The 19,448-nt window shown below is 49.4% G+C and overlaps 1 protein-coding gene across 1 annotated transcript; it reads left to right on the top strand.

The window, feature by feature from the left end:
- The first annotated feature begins 204 nt into the window (after positions 1-204).
- On the top strand, positions 205-4,402 carry LOC141020836 (uncharacterized). The gene is made up of 6 exons (XM_073495783.1): positions 205-1,303; positions 2,580-2,635; positions 2,688-3,373; positions 3,461-3,532; positions 3,617-4,016; positions 4,094-4,402. The coding sequence occupies exons 1-6, from the start codon at positions 205-207 to the stop codon at positions 4,400-4,402; spliced, it is 2,622 nt and encodes an 873-aa protein (XP_073351884.1).
- Positions 4,403-19,448: the final 15,046 nt, after the last annotated feature.

Below are 19,448 nucleotides of genomic sequence, written 5' to 3'. Positions count from 1 at the left end.
TGGTGAAGCCATCTGCAACTTGATCTCTGGAATGTACAAACCGGATCTCAAGCTTCCTGCTAGCAACCCTTTCTCGAACAAAGTGGAAGTCAATCTCAATATGTTTTGTTCTTGCATGAAACATAGGATTTGCAGACAAATAAGTGGTAACCAGAGCCTCCTTCTTCCACAACATCTAGCATCCATCAAACCCTAGCTCCAACCATGTCGTCTTCCGCTGTCGCTCCTGTACCCACCATCCATGGTCAGGTAACAGAGAAGCTCACCAGGACGAACTATGTCCTCTGGCGTGCTCAGATCATGCCCCAGCTCATCGGCGCTGGCCTGTTTGGCTACGTTGACGGATCCATCAAGGAACCAGAGAAGTTCCTCGTCACCAAGGATAAAGATGGCAAGGAGGAAGCCGTCCCGAACCCTCTACACCAAGTCTGGGTAAGGGAAGATCAGCAGGTACTTGGTCATCTATTGATCAATCTCTCTCGAGAAGTTCTTATCCAGGTGACTTCGATCCGCAAGGCGCATGAGCTCTGGACTGCTGTGGCGAGCATGTTCTCGTCCCAGTCCCGATCTCGCATCAACAACATCAGGATCGCCCTCTCCAATGCGCAGAAGGGCACGCAAACGGTGGGCGCCTACTTCGCTCACATCCGCTCCCTCGCCGACGAACTGGCGGCCGCTGGCAAGCCGCTGGATGACGATGAAGTCATCTCCTACATCCTGGCAGGGCTGGACATGGAGTACCAGCCGCTGGTGTCGGCACTCGACACCCGAAAACAACCGATCACGATCGATGATCTGTTCGCTCAAGTAAGCAACCTCGACCAGCGCATTGCTATGTTCCATGGTGCTGGCAACAACGCCGGGTTCAAGAGCTCCGCCAACGCCGCCGTTCGTGGTGGTCGTGGTGGCTCACGCGGCTACCGTGGCCCTCCGCGCAACAAGGGAAAGAACAGCGGCGGCGGCAGCGGCAACTCCAACAACAGCGCCTCTCGTGGGCGGCCCTCCTACACCAACAACAAGGGCCGTCACAACAACTCCAGGAGCCGCCCCGACGCTGTCAAGTGTCAAATCTGCGGCAAGATCGGTCACTCAGCAAGGGATTGCTGGTACCGGTTTGAGGAGGATGAAGGAGAATCTTCGCAAGATGAGAAGGTCGCTGGTGCTGCAGAAGCCTCATACGGGGTTGATACAAACTGGTATGTTGATAGTGGCGCTACAAATCACATCACCGGTGAACTTGAAAAGGTGACTATGCGGGAGAAGTACCGCGGCCAAGACCAGATACATACAGCAAGCGGATCAGGTATGAGGATTAAACATGTTGGTCATTCAGTTTTTCAAACCCCTCACCGAAAGATTCATCTAAGAAAAAACCTTCATGTCCCTAGTGCATCTAAAAATCTACTCTCCGTTCATCGTATTGCCATTGACAATCATGTCTTTCTCGAGTTTCACCCTTTTTTCTTTTTGATCAAGGATCAGGCAACGAGGAAGGTGCTCTACCGAGGTAGATGTGTTCGCGGGCTTTACCCATTGATTCCGGAGTTTAGAAGAATAAATAAGCAAGCTTATGGTGTCACCAAAATCTCCTCGACAAGGTGGCATGATAGACTAGGGCATGCATCTTTTTCTTTAGTTGAACGATTACATAGGAAGAATAAGCTCCCATATGTTGGAGAGCATAATGTTGAAACAATTTGTGATTCTTGTCAAAAGGCTAAAAGCCATCAATTACCTTATCCAATTTCTACGAGTATTTCTACCAAACCGTTGCAACTTATTTTTTCTGATGTTTGGGGTCCTGCTCCAAGTTCTGTTGGTAGGCATACTTACTATGTTAGCTTCATTGATGACTATAGCAAGTATTCTTGGATCTATTTACTCAAAAAAAGATCCGAGGTCTTTCAAGTGTTTCACAACTTCCAAGCTCTCGTTGAACGAAAGTTTAATAGCAAAATCATTGCCGTTCAATCCGATTGGGGAGGGGAATATGAAAAATTAAACTCGTTCTTCCAAACTCTTGGCATCTCTCACCAAGTTTCTTGTCCTCATGCTCATCAGCAGAATGGATCTGCCGAAAGAAAACATAGGCACATTGTTGAGGTTGGTCTAGCTCTCTTGGCTGGCGCATCCATGCCCCTCAAATTTTGGGATGAGGCTTTTCTTACCGCTGTTCATATCATCAACATGCTTCCTAGTCATGTCATCAATCATGAAACACCGGTAGAAAGGCTTCTTCGCATCAAACCCGATTATACATCACTTCGTGTTTTTGGGTGCGCATGTTGGCCAAACCTTCGACCCTACAACAATCGCAAACTTATGTTTCGCTCGAAACAGTGTGTCTTCTTGGGCTATAGCCCTCAACATAAAGGAGTTAAGTGCCTTGATGTCTCCACTGGACGAGTCTATATCTCTAGAGATGTCGTGTTTGACGAGACAAAATTTCCCTTTGCTGATCTACATCCAAACGCCGGTGCTCTTCTTCGCCAAGAAATTCTCCTTTTGCCATCCCATCTAGTAGGTGCCTCTGGGGAAGATAACTGTAATGATCACATGTCAACTAATCCTCATAACAGTTTGCTTGAGCTATGTGATGATGCAGGACAAAACAGTGAAGCCAATGGTGCTCACGGTGATGAAAACGGTGAAGAAACGGCTCCAAACGAGCCATATTTCATGTGCAGGCCCTCGGGGGACATATCTCCCTCGGGATCCGGGCCGCACCAGTCCTGCAGGTGATCTCCTTCGGGATTGACGCCTCTGCACCTGCGCCTGACAACGACACGTCCGACAGCGCTCGGGTCGCCCGCCCTGACTCGGCAGCGTGCCACGCCTTCGACCAATCCGCGGGCGCTGATGGCCCGCGCCAATCTCCGGGCCCCACGCGGCAGCTGACGAGCCGCTTCCCCGATCCGCCCACGTGCTACGCGCGGCGCCCGCGTCGGCCGTCCGGCTCGGGGCCCCATGTGGTGGACCACCCGACAGGCGCTGGATCTCGCATGGATCCTGATGACGCTCCTGGTGGGAGCGAATCTCCTGCTGCGGGTGGATCCTCTGTGGCGGATGGCGCCCCTTCATCACCCGCTGAAGCCGCAGAAAATCCTGCCTCTTCGTCAGATCTCAGAATATCTGCCTCGGGATCACTGGGGGATACTGATGTGGATTTTTCTGCTGCAGACCCCGGATCTTCTGTGCAGCAAACTGCTGCTGCTTCACCATCCATGCCTCGCACACGTCTACAAAAAGGGGTATTGCAACCTGTCAATTATAAAAAGGTACTTAAGTTTGGCTTAGCTTGCTCTACAGGTGAACCACAAACGCTTGATGAGGCATTAGGTGACACAAAGTGGAAGCAAGCTATGGAAGAAGAGTACAGAGCACTCTAGAAAAACAAGACATGGCATCTAGTTCCTTCACGGCAAGGTCAAAATCTCATTGATTGCAAGTGGGTATTCAGAATAAAAAGGAAGTCTGATGGAACTATTGATCGATATAAGGCTAGACTTGTTGCCAAAGGATTTAAGCAATGGTATGGCATAGACTATGAGGACACCTTTAGTCCCGTTGTTAAAGCTGCCACCATTCGTCTTGTTTTGTCTATTGCTGTTTCCAGGGGATGGAGTCTTAGACAGCTAGATGTTCAGAACGCGTTCCTTCATGGTGTTCTGGAAGAGGAAGTGTATATGAAGCAACCTCCTGGGTTTGAGAACAAAAACACACCTTTCCATGTCTGCAAGTTGGATAAAGCTTTGTATGGCCTTAAACAAGCTCCTAGGGCATGGTACTCCCGTCTCAGTCAAAAATTACAAGCACTTGGTTTTGTTCCTTCCAAGTCTGACACGTCACTGTTCATTTACAATAAGTGCAACACATCTATCTTTGTGCTCATTTATGTTGACGATATTATTGTTACAAGCTCATCAAATGAAGCAGTGACAGGACTGTTGAAAGATCTTAGTGCTGAATTTGCACTGAAGGATCTAGGAGACTTGCATTTTTTCCTAGGTATTGAGGTAAGGAAACAAGGAAGTGAACTTCACCTATCTCAGGAAAATATGCTACTGATCTTGTAAGAAGAGCTGGGCTACAGGGATGCAAGCCATCACCAACACCAATGTCAAGTTCTGAAAAAATTTCTCTTACAGAGGGAGAACTCCTGAATCAGGAAGATAGTACCAAGTACAGAAGCTTAGTTGGTGCACTCCAGTACTTGACTCTTACAAGACCAGATATTTCTTTTGCTGTGAACAAAGTTTGTCAGTTTCTTCATGCTCCCACTACAGTTCATTGGACTGCTGCAAAACGGATAGTAAGATATGTCAAAGACACTGTTAATGTTGGTCTTACTTTCTCCAAGTCTACTTCAACTCTTGTCAGTGCATGCTCTGATACCATGTGAAGATGCGATAAACGTCTTACCTCTATATGAGGGGACGTGGTTCATGTTTATAGGCAGGGGCGCAGATCCCTGTAGCGCATACAGGAGATAGAGTACATCTTGGAGAAGAAGAAAGAGAGAGATAGAGTTAGCCACGGTTAAGCTAGTTACCTAGGCCAACAAACTACCAGAATATCTCCAAGAGATCTACCACGTTACAATGTTGCACTATGCGCTGAACCTGAACCTTATATGTTTAACACTGAGTTCCGTGGTTTCTTTTGAACTACATAGGTGAAGGTGCAGTTCCACTAGTAAAAACGGCATTTCTGCAAAACACAATAAGCATGATGAATTGATGATCTACCATGCCATGCTAATGCAAATGTCCGTGGCAATATGAGGACACGAGAAGCTCTTTGGTAGCAGCTGAATCAACACTATTTTTGCAAGCGGTAGTTTTTCGCCACCCACAATGCATCCTGTCCTTTCTGGGGTCTAACAATTCATACCAATCCAAGTAGACCAATCCAAGATATTAGAGTAAACCAATCCAAGTAGCACATTTTGCTTCACCGAGTTTGAGAACCAATACAGAGATGTTACTAGGTCTAGTATAAAGAATACCAAAACCAGCCCTTGGGTGTTGTGTGCTTCTCAGCTCAATCGCAATTGTTTGTCCTTCAGCAACCGGTGGCAGCCACAAGTCGAAGTGCTCCATTATTTTGTTTTTCTACGGGCGACAGGTGCTTCTGGACCACCGTCCTCTTTGTCCGTGCAAACAAGATGCATATACAATACGGCACCCCTTCAGTTTGCACCCATTGCAGTACCCAAATTTAGGAAATCTTGAAGTTATAACTTGGGCATGCACGATATCATTGAGAAATATAGCCAAGCATTGAGATTTTGATGACATGGGAGGTCTGGACCCAGATTTCCTATGTTTTCTCATGCAACCATTGCTATTATGGACCGGGACTTCTTGATTCAGATTTTAGGGTTCCACGTTTTCTGCTTGACAGCAGCGAAGTGGCGATTCGAGCTGTAAAAATGGCATTTCTCAGAATACGATAAGCATGAGGATCTACCATGCCATTGTAATGCAAATGATCATGGCAATATGATGACCCGAGGAGTTCTTTGGCAGCAAGGGAACCGACACTATATATATGCACGCGAGAGTTGTTCCACGACCACACAATGCATACGAGGGAGGTCCTTTGTTGGATGCGTGAACAGTCCATATTCCACACTCATTTAATTGTGAGATATTAGAGCGAACCAATATGAAAGGCACATTTGGCCTTCACCGATTTTGTGAGGCGATAGAGTGCTTTGTCCTTAATAGTAACCCCAATCACTGGCTGCTGTCCCACATCGGCATGCAAGAATCCATGAACATCAATGTGAGTTCATGGGGAACTGAGGCTTCCGAGGGCAGCAGGCAATCGCGTTCCAAATTTCTGAGCCACGCGACTGCGGAAGTTTGCTCCTCCATGATCCGCCACTCTCCTGCCGGCCGTTGAGCTGTCCGCTCATCCGCTGCCATGTGTGGCCTGCCGAAGTTTGCTCTTCCATGATCCGCCACTCTCTTGCCAGCCGTTGAGCTGTACGCTCATCCGCTGCCATGTGCGCCCTGTCCTGCTTCCACCATTTATGGACATGACATATGACCGGAGTGTCGTATATGATCGTCGAGTCATTCGAGAATCCGACGGTGTATGGTGACATGTTGGAGGTCGGGAGATGGTGGATACATGAAGGACTGGTGCACTGGAGCTTTGCCGGCGAACCGGTGAAGACGATGAAGAGGGCTTTGGGAGTAGTTTCTGGCCAGAACGCTTCATGAAAAAAAAACTTACGATTTAGAAAAAAAAATTAGGCCATTTGTGGGCAGCGCTGCAAGGCAAAACCGTCATCTTACTCAGTGCATGCTTGAGTCTACTTTTTTAGAGTTGTGGTTTGATTAAACCACTTTAATCTGATGTTGTGGTATTGCTTGTTCTGATTTGATTTTTTGTTCACTTATGAGGTTGATTTTTTGTTCACTTCGGTTACTAGAATGATATCAGAATAGGACATCTGCAGTTAACTTGTTGGTATTTTTAACATGGACTGAACCTTGCACGGCTGGTTCTTAGAAAACATTTCATGGTACGCTTAATACTACTCTGGTTCACTTCTAGAAAGCAACATTTGCATTCGTCCTTTATATGTGGTATTGACAACTTCACCACATTGAATTCGCCTTGGATATGTAATGTATAAAGCCTTGATTCTCTGTGCCCTTGTGACTAATGTTTTTTCCTCTGTTATGCAGGGTAAGTTGTTCCTGGCCAGATGTGGAAGATTAGTTAGAGAGAACGTTGTTCCAAAGATAGAATACCATAGACGTCAAATATGTTTATGCCGCAGTTTCAACTACATCTGAACAACAGTAGATGTATGTGTTTTTCACACGTACTTGCAAAGTGTACAAGTAGCATCAATCGGAATATCAAGAGCCCTAATGAGCACCGTTGTGTGTTATTGGCTGCTAGTCAATGTTCATTGACAGTATGTGAACGGTCCTGATCAAATCTTGTACTACTCTACACAAAGGAAAACATTTTTCAGTGGCCTCATCAACACTTTCTTGGTCTAGTTTTTCCGAATGTCCAACAATGTAGAACTTGTCCCGCACCTTGAAGAACCAGAGCCTATCACAGAGGAGGACGGGGGGGAGCCTCTACTGAGACAATATCCGCTTCATTTCGTCTAACAAACATCACTGGCATTTCCCGACACCAAATCGCAAGGCCAGCGGTTATGCCCATGTTCGTTTGTGCTGAGAGCAGCAGTTGATGTGTCGTCTTTTGAATCAGACAACATTATATCTTGTTTTCCTTCACTGTCGACGAAGGCATGTATGGATATGGTTCCAGGTGCGGATACGGGCAACTTAGCTGCGATTCAGATATGGTTCCAGGTGCGGATACGGACCCCAGATTCCCCTGTTTTATCATACAGATGTGACACCCCCAATTTGACCGTACACTAATCATGCACGCAAATGTGTACGATCAAGATCAGGGACTCACGGGAAGATATCACAACACAACTCTAAAACATAAATAAGTCATACAAGCATCATAATACAAGCCAGGGGCCTTGAGGGCTCGAATACAAGTGCTCGATCACAGACGAGTCAGCGGAAGCAACAATATCTGAGTACACACATAAGTTAAACAAGTTTGCCTTAAGAAGGCTAGCACAAACTGGGATACAGATCGAATGAGGCGCAGGCCTCCTGCCTGGGATCCTCCTAACTACTCCTGGTCGTCGTCAGCGGCCTGCACGTAGTAGTAGGCACCTCCAGTGTCGTAGGAGTCGTCGTCGACGGTGACGTCTGGCTCCTGGGCTCCAGCATCTGGTTGCGACAACCAGGTAGAAAGGAAAGGGGGAAAAGAGGGAGAGAAGCAACCGTGAGTACTCATCCAAAGTACTCGCAAGTAAGGAGCTACACTACATATGCATGGGTATATGTGTAAAGGGGCATATCAGTGGACTGAACTGCAGAATGCCAGAATAAAAGGGGGATAGCTAGTCCTGTCGAAGACTACGCTTCTGGTCATCTCCATCTTGCAGCATGTAGAAGAGAGTAGATTGAAGTCCTCCAAGTAGCATCGCATAGCATAATCCTACCCGGCGATCCCCTCCTCGTCGCCGTGTTAGAGAGCGATCACCGGGTTGTATCTGGCACTTGGAAGGGTGTATTTTATTCAGTATCCGGTTCTAGTTGTCATAAGGTCAAGGTACAACTCCGGGTCGTCCTTTTACCGTGGGACACGGCTATTCGAATAGATAAACTTCCCTGCAGGGGTGCACCACATAACCCAACACGCTCGATCCCATTTGGCCGGACACACTTTTCTGGGTCATGCCCGGCCTCGGAAGATCAACACGTCGCAACCGCACCTAGGCTCAACCGAGAGGTCAACACGCCGGTCTAAATCCTATGCGCGCAGGGGTCTAGGCCCATCGCCCATTGCACACCTGCACGTTGCGAGGGCGGCCGGAAGCAGACCTAGCCTAGTGGCGTTCCAGTCCAATCCGGCGCGCGCCGCTCCGTCGCTGACGTCAAAAAGAGCTTCGGCTGATACCACGACGCCGGGATACCCATAACTACTCCCGCGTAGATGGCTAGTGCGTATAGACCAAATGGCCAGACTCAGATCAAATACCAAGATCTCGTTAAGCGTGTTAAGTAACCGCGAACGTCGACCAGGACCAGGCCCACCTCTCACCTAGGCGGTCTCAACCTGCCCTGTCGCTCCGCCACAAAGATCCACTTGCGGGTACTCCTACGAGCCGACCCGACTTTAGTCATCACATGTGTCATGTATATAGTATATAAGTATATACCCGTGATCACCGCCCGATAGTATAGCACAGCAGACGGACAAGGATGTAGGGCCACTGATGGAAACTAGCATCCTATACTAAGCATGTAGGATTGCAGGTAAAGGTAACAACAGTAGAAGCAAGGGCAGGCTATGCATCAGTATAGGATTAACGGAAAGTAGTAACATGCTACACTACTCTAATGCAAGCAGTATAGAGAAGAATAGGCGATATCTGGTGATCAAGGGGGGGGGGCTTGCCTGGTTGCTCTGGCAAGTAGGAGGGGTCGTCAACTCCATAGTCGAACTGGGCAGCAGCAGTGTCGGTCTCGTAGTCTACCGGAGAGAAGAGGGGGAAGAAACAATAAATACAATGCAAACATAAACATGACGATGCGTGACATGACAATGAGCAGTGCTAGGTGTGTCCTAACGCGACAGTAGGTGGTACCGGCGAAGGGGGGAACATCCGGGAAAGTATTCCCGCTGTTTTGCGTTTTCGGACAGATGAAACGGAGGTGAAATGTTACAGGTTTTCTATGCTACGGATGTGTGGCGGACGAACGGGCTGCGTATCCGGATTCGTCTCGTCGTTCTGAGCAACTTTCATGTACAAAGTATTTCCATCCGGGTTACGGATTAAAAGATATGATTTTCAAAAGAATTTATTAATTTCTGGATTTTTAATTAATTATTTAATTTAATTTGAAATTTGGATTTATGACATCAGCATGATGTCATGCTGACGTCAGCAGCCAACGTTCACCGTTGACGTGGTCAACCTGACAGGTGGGTCCCACCTGTCAGTGACTGTTAGTTAATTATCAGTAGTTAATTAGGTTAATTAGTTATTAGTTTAATTAATCTTAATTAATTAATATTAACATGATTAAATAAGTTAATTAATTATCTTAATTAATTAATTAATTATTTTTTTCATTTCATTTTTTTATTTCGTTCTGGGGCTGGGCCCCGTTTGTCATAGGTCAGGGGCGGACATGTCCGCCCGGGCCCTTTGGGCACCGGACTTGTCCGGGCTCGGCCATAGTGGGCGCGGGCGCACGGGCGAGCGGGCGCACGGGCGAGCGGGCGCGCGTGCGGCCGTGGGCGCGCACGAGCGCGCGGACGGGCTCGGTCGCCGCGCGGGCTAGCGCGGGCGCTGGACCTGGACGCGGCCAGCCGGGGCCACGGCAAGGGGGGAGGGTTCGCCGGCGTGGCAGCGGCGAGGCCACGGCAGGGCAGAAGGGGAGGAGCAGGGCGCGGGCGCCGGAGCGCCAGAGGTGGCCATGGGTGTGGGGCGTCGCCTGCGCGTGGGGGAAGGAGGCCGCAGGGACAGGACAGGGGGCGGCCGGGGTGAGGCCACGACGGGCGTGGTGCGGGCGCGGGCACGGCGCGGTAAGCGCGCATCGGACGCGGCCGGAGCGCGTCAACCGCGGGCGAGATCGGCGGGGACCGCGGCGACGAGCGCGAGCGCACGAGGGAGAGGGAGGGAGCGAGGCGGGGCTCACTGGGTTCTAGGGGGATTGGCAGCGGGGCGCGAGGCGGTTGACGGCGACGACCGGGCGACGAGAAGGCAGGCTGTTGAGGTGGGGGAAGCAGGCCGGCGGGCGAGGAGGAAGCAGGCCGGTGGGGAAGAGGCGCCGGCGAGGTCCAGGCGGCGGGGTCGTCGGGCCCGAGGCGCGCGCGTGCGAGCGAGCCCCGATCCGATCTGGATCGGGGGCGAGGAGGGGAACGACGTGGGGGAAGAGTGGTGGGTTAGGGTTTCGGGACCCTGGGAGTGGGGGGATAAGGGAGTGGGGGCGCGGGGTGGGCCGGCCCGAGGGTTGAGGCAGGGGTGGGCCGGTCGGGCGGCCTGGTGGCCAGCTGGGCCAGTCGGCCCAGTGGGGGAGGGTTTTCTCTTCTTTTTTTCTTTTTTTGTTTCTCCCCTTTGTATTTTCTTTCATTATTTCTTTTCTGTTTTAATTCATTTAAAAGTATTTATGCATTTTATAAAAATGTATTTACTTCACCATAATTACCGATGCAATAATTGACATAGCCCGAACATTTTGTTTTAAATTTTGAAAAACTTTTATTGTTGACACTAATTGAATTTAAATTATGAAACGGTTTTGGATCATCGCACGGTTAACAACAGTAACCGAGGTGACGTGGCATGATTAGCGGGGAATTACTGTAGCTTGATTACCCGGGCGTTACAAATCTCCTCCACTACAAGAAATCTCGTCCCGAGATTTAGGAGGTAGAAGGAAAAAATGCGGGGTATTCTTCGCGCAGACGATCCTCTCGTTCCCAAGTGGCTTCATCTTTAGAATGGTGCGACCACTGGACTTTGAGGAACTTGATCGCCTTCTGACGTGTGCGGCGTTCAGCTTGGTCGAGAATGCGGACCGGATGCTCCTTATAGGAGAGGTCCTGCTGCAATTCGAGCACTTCATGATCCACTGCTCGGATTGGGTCCTTGAAGCAACGGCGGAGCTGTGACACATGGAACACATCGTGAACCTGAGAAAGGTTCGGTGGAAGCTCCAGTTGGTATGCCACTTTTCCACGCCTTTCGAGAATAATGAATGGGCCAATATATCGAGGAGCTAGTTTGCCCTTGATTCCGAAGCGGTGAGCACCCTTCATTGGTGTGACTCGAAGATAAGCCTTTTCGCCAGGTTGATAGACCATGTCTTTATGATGACGGTCATACTGACTCTTCTGACGTGACTGAGCAGTCTTGAGATTCTCGCGAATAATGCGGACTTGTTCTTCGGCATGTTGGATAATATCCAGACCGAAGAGTGGACGTTCCCCAGTTTCTGACCAGTTCAGAGGGGTTCGGCACTTTCGTCCATATAACACTTCGAAGGGGGCCATCTTCAGACTAGCTTGATAGCTATTATTATAAGAGAACTCAGCATACGGGAGAGATTCCTCCCATTTCTTGCCGAAGGAAATAACACAAGCTCGAAGCATGTCTTCGAGAACTTGGTTGACGCGTTCAACCTGCCCTTGCGACTAAGGATGAAATGCAGTACTGAATGACAGATGAGTTCCCATAGCTTCTTGGAAACTTGCCCAGAATCTTGAAGTGAATAAGCTACCACGGTCTGAGCTGATAACCAATGGAATACCGTGGAGTGAAACAATCCTGGACATATAGAGCGTTGCCAACTGACTAGCAGTGATCGTTTCTTTGACCGCCAGAAAATGTGCAACTTTGGAAAGCCGGTCAATGACGACAAGAATAGCATCATTACCTTTCTGTGATTTGGGAAATCCAGTGACGAAGTCCATCTCAACATGGTCCCATTTCCATTCAGGAATAGAGATAGGTTGCAGAGTTCCAGCAGGCCTTTGATGTTCTGCTTTGATACGACGGCAAACGTCACACTCAGCAACATAACGAGCAATGTCTTGCTTCATATTAGACCACCAGAATCTCTGACGGATGTCTTGGTACATCTTTGTACTACCAAGATGGATACATAGAGGCGTATCATGAGCTTATTTCATAACTTCCTGTGTCATATCCAGGTTTTCTCTGCACATGGCACCACTAGGCGGCCCTTGAAGTATAAGGTGCCATCTTCAGCAACCGTGAAGAATGAGGGCTTTCCTTCCGCGAGGTAGCACTTAATCTTGTGGGCTTCAGAGTCATACTTCTATAGCCTTTTGATGCTGTCCACGAGATCTGGTTTAGCAACTAGGGTATTGAGGGAACCCTGGGTAACAACGTGGAGGTTCACCTTGCCAAACTCCTTAGGAGGGGGAGCGAGTGCACCCGGAGGAACAATATGGAGGTTCAGCTTCCTGAATTCTTCAACAAGCGAGGGCTGAACTTTGTGAACCTGGAGGTGGTTGCAGTAAGACTTGCGGCTCAAGGCATCAGCCATTACATTAGCCTTGCCTGGCGTATAGGAAATACCCAAGTCAAAGTCTGCAACAAGATCCATCCATCTCTGCTGACGGAGGTTCAGGTCTGGCTGAGTAAACAGATACTTCAGACTTTGGTGGTCAGTGAAGATCTCGCAACGATTACCAAGAAGGTAATGTCGCCACTGCTTTAGCGCATGAATGACAGCAGCAAGTTCGAGGTCGGGAACTGGGTAGTTCTCTTCGTGAGGGCGTAATTGCCGAGAGGCATAAGCAATCACTTTGCAGTCTTGCATTAGGACACAGCCTAATCCTTGACGGGAAGCGTCGCAGTAAATGACGAAGTCCTTCTTAGTATCAGGTGGAGCTAGAACTGGGGCATAAGTCAACTTGTCTTTGAGTGCCTGGAAACTTTTCTGACATTTGTCTGTCCATTGGAACTTGACGCCCTTATGCAACAGGTTAGTCAGAGGCCTGGCGATCTTGGAGAAGTTCTCGACGAATCGACGACAATAGCTGGCGAGACCGAGAAAACTTATGACTTGCTTAACGTTCTTGGGAGGAGTCCAATCAAGGATAGCCTGGACTCGTTCAGGGTTGACGGCAATACCATCCTTAGAGATGACATGCCCAAGATAGGTTACTTCGGGTAGCCAGAATTCACATTTGGAGAACTTGGCATATAGTTGATGCTCTCGTAGCTTTTCCAGCACAAGTCGAAGATGTTCAGCATGTTCTTCTTCGTTCTTGGAAAATACCAGGATATCATCCAGATAAACCACGACGAACTTGTCGAGGTAATCCATGAATATATAGTTCATCAGACGAGAGAAGGTGGCTGGAGCATTGGTTAAACCGAAAGACATGACGGTGTACTCGTATGAACCATATCGAGTCACGAAGGCGGTCTTTGGGATATCCTCTTTGCGAACACGGATCTGGTGGTAACCCAACCTCAAGTCGAGCTTAGAGAACACTGACGAACCCGCCAGTTGATCATACAGATCACTGATCCGAGGGAGAGGGTATTTATTCTGAATGGTAGCTTGGTTTATAGGACGGTAGTCTTGAACTAATCGGTTTGTCCCATCCTTCTTCTTGACAAAGAGAGAAGGTGCTCCCCAAGGAGAGCAACTTGGGCGAATGAATCCTTTGCGAAGAGAATTGTCGATTTCCTCCTTAAGCTCAAGGAGTTCATGCGGCGACATCTTGTAGGGTCACTTGGCTATAGGAGTGGTGCCTGGTTTCAAGTCGATGATGAATTCGACAGCTCTAGCAGGGGAAATCCCTGGAAGTTCTTCAGGGAAGACGTCGAGGAATTCACGCACGACGGGAATGTTTTCAATGCCCTCGAGTGGTGCAGCGTTCAATGCATTCAACGCATAGAGCCTTGCCTCGGCATTTTGCACCAGATGGGCTTGGTAAGTAACTATCTCATCTGAAGGGTGTAGCAGATGGACGGTCTTAGTGGTGCAAATGATTGAAGCAGTATGCGCTTTTAACCAATTCATTCCCAGAATGAGATCGATGCTACAAGACTTCAGTACGATGGGAGAGACAAGAAATTCCAGTCCTTCGATTTCAACGGGGACGTCGTTGCAAATCATGGAGGTTCGACATTGGCCCGCAGGGGTGTGTACTAATAGTGAAGCATTCATGTCTTCGCTTCTAATGCCATGCATGAATGCAAAATCTTCTGACATGAATGAATGTGATGCACCTCTATCAAATAAAACAGATGCTGGTACTGAATTTACGAGGAGTGTACCCATCACAGTAGCAGGCTGGTCTTGAGCTTCGTTGAGATCAACGTGGTTGGCATGAGCACGACCATAAGACTTAGCATTGTTGTTGCGGGGCTGATTGTTACCACGGCCAGTTGCTGGAAGGGCCAGTTGATTCTGGTTCTGGTTGCATTCTCTAGCACGGTGTCCTGGTTGACCACACCTGAAGCACAAGCCATTATTGGGAGTGGGAACAGGGGCTTGGGACGGTGGAGCTGGAAGTCTTGACTGCCTAGATGGTGGTGGAGGCAGACGAGGTGCAGCATAGGTCTGCCTTGGGGCAGATGCATTTGGACGGTACATGCTGTTCGGGATCCATATCTTACGCTTCTGTGAGGGCGGGCCCGAAGATGAGCCCGTGTCACGGTTGCGCCTGTGAGAGCTCTGGTATTCCTGCAGGCCAGTTTCGACATTGATGGCCTTGTTCACCAAGGTGGCGAAATCAGCAAAGTCATGCACTAGAAGTGCGAGCTTGATGTCAGCTTGAAGGCCATCACGGAACTTCTCCTGTCTGCGTGCATCAGTTGCAATGTCCTCTTCAGCATAGCGAGACAAGTCCAGAAACTCCCGTTGATAAGCTTCAACAGTTTTGTTGCCTTGGGTGAGGTTGCGGAACTCACACTTCTTCCGGTCCATGACTCCCTGAGGAATGAAGCGGGCACGGAAAGCAGCTTGGAAGTCTGGCCAGGTGATGATTGTTCCAGCTGGCAGAGTACGCCTGTGGCTGTCCCACCATTAAGCTGCGGGCCCCTTCAGAAAGAAGGAAGCAAAGTTGACATAGCTGGCAGGGGCTACATCGGCAGACTCCATCTCATAGGTGATGTCACGGAGCCAGTCATCAGCATCCAGAGGCTGAGTTGAGCTGCAGTACACAGTTGGGTTCAGGCGCATGAAATCCTGCAGAGTTACTGGGGTTGGTTGCTGGTCCATATTGGGGCGAGGAAACTGAGCCATCATATTTTCCATGAATTGGCGGTTCAGTTCGAACTGTTGGATCATACCAGCCATGTACTCAGGTGGTGGTGGGGCATTGCCACCACGACCACGACACAGGGGTAGTTCATCATTGAGAAAAATTTGCAAAGACAAGAATCATTCATGATGAAACATGCATAATGAAAGGAGCACGATAGCTACTACATAGTAGTCGGCATAACTTACGAAAGGGGTCATGCATAGAGTTCAGTACAAAGAGTTCAGTACATAGACTAAAACAACATAGGCGGCACACAGGCTCGCGGCCAATGCATCTAACACTACAAGCAAGCCTACATCAGTCCCAAGAGGTACTGTGGAGGTAATCGTAGCCCCACAGCTGGTAGTGAGGCAACGGATAGCCCTCCACGTCAGCAGACTGGGGGCCGCGGATACTCAGGTGTAGAGCCCGACGCTCAGGTGGCAGAAGAGGACCAAGTGCGGGAGAGTAGCCTCCCACCTCTGGCCAACCGACACCGTGGGGCATCACGGTCCTGGCTGGGTAGATCGCTGTACGCGGTAGCTGTCCAGATCGGACAAAGGGGTGCAGCAGCGTCAGAGCACGGTAAAGGTGCTGACGGGTGGTGTACATCTCGTGGCGAAGAGCTCGGTTAGCTCGATCTAGCCCATCAGCATGCAGAACTAGGTTCTGATGGTAGAAGGGCTCTCGGGTGACAGTGGAGTAGGCAGCAGTATAGTATCCCTCCGCACCAACATCAGATGCGATAGCAATGTGCCTGAAAGGGGAGGTGTCCAACTCCCGATACTCTCCACGAAGACGTGTCAGAGCAGCATAGGCAGCATCGTGGACAGCCATATCGATGGTCACACCAACACCATGAGCGGTGTGCAGCACAGTAGTGGAGTCATACTCCCGCGAGTAGAGGTGGACGATGGCACGGTACTGCTCCTGGTTAAAGTCCTGGTACTCCTCGTAGACGGTGTACTCAGGGTGCCAGCGATAACCCAGATAGGTCATCATCTCAGCTAGCACAGCCGGTGATCCCGAGGCACCAATGGCCGTCGTGTGACGCACGACCTGCCTCGTGGGTTCCATCTGAAAGTAAAGACGTTTCAAAGGAGTCAAATGACAGTGTGTGAATTGTTCAAAATACTATTCTAAGAAACAACTATGGCTTATCCAACTTTGGGGTGATGCGGTCACAGGATCCTAGTGTTAGAGTTAGTAAATTCGTTTAACCCGAGTAGAAGAGAGTTCAGAGTCCCAGAGTAAAGGTCGAGGAGTAAAAGATCCTAGTACCACCCAATGGCGACGTGGGCCCGTAAGACACACAACCATGTTAGTAAAAGTTTTGCAATGACTAGACTCAACTTCGGCCAAGGAGTTGGAAAGGGGACTCCTACAGGCAGTCGGCTCTGATACCAACTTGTGACGCCCCCGATTTGACCATACACTAATCATGCACGCAAATGTGTACGATCAAGATCAGGGACTCACGGGAAGATATCACAACACAACTCTAAAACATAAATAAGTCATACAAGCATCATAATACAAGCCAGGGGCCTCGAGGGCTCGAATACAAGTGCTCGATCATAGACGAGTCAGCGGAAGCAACAATATCTGAGTACACACATAAGTTAAACAAGTTTGCCTTAAGAAGGCTAGCACAAACTGGGATACAAATCGAACGAGGCGCAGGCCTCCTGCCTGGGATCCTCCTAACTACTCCTGCTCGTCGTCAGCGGCCTGCACGTAGTAGTAGGCACCTCCAGTGTTGTAGGAGTCGTCGTCGACGGTGGCGTCTGGCTCCTGGGCTCCAGCATCTGGTTGCGACAACCAGGTAGAAAGGAAATGGGGAAAAGAGGGAGAGAAGCAACCATGAGTACTCATCCAAAGTACTCGCAAGCAAGGAGCTACACTACATATGCATGGGTATATGTGTAAAGGGGCATATCAGTGGACTGAACTACAGAATGCCAGAATAAAAGGGGGATAGCTAGTCATGTCGAAGACTACGCTTCTGGTCATCTCCATCTTGCAGCATGTAGAAGAGAGTAGATTGAAGTCCTCCAAGTAGCATCGCATAGCATAATCCTACCCGGCGATCCCCTCCTCGTCGCCGTGTTAGAGAGCGATCACCGGGTTGTATCTGGCACTTGGAAGGGTGTATTTTATTCAGTATCCGGTTCTAGTTGTCATAAGGTCAAGGTACAACTCCGGGTCGTCCTTTTACCGTGGGACACGGCTATTCGAATAGATAAACTTCCCTGCAGGGGTGCACCACATAACCCAACACGCTCGATCCCATTTGGCCGGACACACTTTTCTGGGTCATGCCCGGCCTCGGAAGATCAACACGTCGCAGCCGCACCTAGGCTCAACCGAGAGGTCAACACGCCGGTCTAAATCCTATGCGCGCAGGGGTCTAGGCCCATCGCCCATTGCACACCTGCACGTTGCGAGGGCGGCCGGAAGCAGACCTAGCCTAGTGGCGTTCCAGTCCAATCCGGCGCGCGCCGCTCCGTCGCTGACGTCAAAAAGAGCTTCGGCTGATACCACGATGCCGGGATACCCATAACTACTCCCGCGTAGATGGCTAGTGCGTATAGACCAAATGGCCAGACTCAGATCAAATACCAAGATCTCGATAAGCGTGTTAAGTAACCGCGAACGTCAACCAGGGCCAGGCCCACCTCTCACCTAGGCGGTCTCAACCTACCCTGTCGCTCCGCCACAAAGATCCACTTGCGGGTACTCCTACGAGCCGACCCGACTTTAGTCATCACATGTGTCATGTATATAGTATATAAGTATATACCCGTGATCACCGCCCAAGTGATAACGGCGCGATAGTATAGCACAACAGACGGACAAGGATGTAGGGCCACTGATGGAAACTAGCATCCTATACTAAGCATGTAGGATTGCAGGTAAAGGTAACAACAGTAGAAGCAAGGGCAGGCTATGCATCAGTATAGGATTAACGGAAAGCAGTAACATGCTACACTACTCTAATGCAAGCAGTATAGAGAAGAATAGGCGATATCTGGTGATCAAGGAGGGGCTTGCCTGGTTGCTCTGGCAAGTAGGAGGGGTCGTCAACTCCGTAGTCGAACTGGGCAGTAGCAGTGTCGGTCTCGTAGTCTACCGGAGAGAAGAGGGGGAAGAAACAGTAAATACAATGCAAACATAAACATGACGATGCGTGACATGACAATGAGCAGTGCTAGGTGTGTCCTAACGCGACAGTAGGTGGTACCGGCGAAGGGGGGGAACATCCAGGAAAGTATTCCCGCTGTTTTGCGTTTTCGGACAGATGAAACGGAGGTGAAATGTTACAGGTTTGCTATGCTACGGATGTGTAGCGGACGAACGGGTTGCGTATCCGGATTCGTCTCGTCGTTCTGAGCAACTTTCATGTACAAAGTATTTCCATCCGGGTTACGGATTAAAAGATATGATTTTCAAAAGAATCTATTAACTTCTGGAATTTAATTAATTATTTAATTTAATTTGAAATTTGGATTTATGACATCAGCATGATGTCATGCTGACGTTAGCAGTCAACGTTGACCGTTGACGTGGTCAACCTGACAGGTGGGTCCCACCTGTCAGTGACTGTTAGTTAATTATCAGTAGTTAATTAGGTTAATTAGTTATTAGTTTAATTAATCTTAATTAATTAATATTAACATGATTAAATAAGTTAATTAATTATCTTAATTAATTAATTAATTATTTTTATTTTTTTTATTTTTTTTTCATTTCCTTTTTTTTTATTTCGTTCTGGGGCTGGGCCCCGTTTGTCATAGGCCAGGGGCGGACATGTCCGCCCGGGCCCTTTGGGCGCCGGACTTGTCCGGGCTCGGCCATAGTGGGCGCGGGCGCACGAGCGCGCGGACGGGCTCGGTCGCCGCGCGGGCGAGCGCGGGCGCTGGACCTGGACGCGGCCAGCCGGGGCCACGGCAAGGGGGGAGGGTTCGCCGGCGTGGCAACGGCGAGGCCACGACAGGGCAGAAGGGGAGGAGCAGGGCGCGGGCGCCGGAGCGCCAGAGGTGGCCATGGGTGTGGGGCGTCGCCTGCGCGTGGGGGAA

This window comes from Aegilops tauschii, chromosome 3 (assembly GCF_002575655.3).
Source record: "Aegilops tauschii subsp. strangulata cultivar AL8/78 chromosome 3, Aet v6.0, whole genome shotgun sequence".
NCBI lineage: Eukaryota > Viridiplantae > Streptophyta > Magnoliopsida > Poales > Poaceae > Aegilops > Aegilops tauschii.
This window is presented reverse-complemented; position numbering and strand designations above follow the sequence as displayed.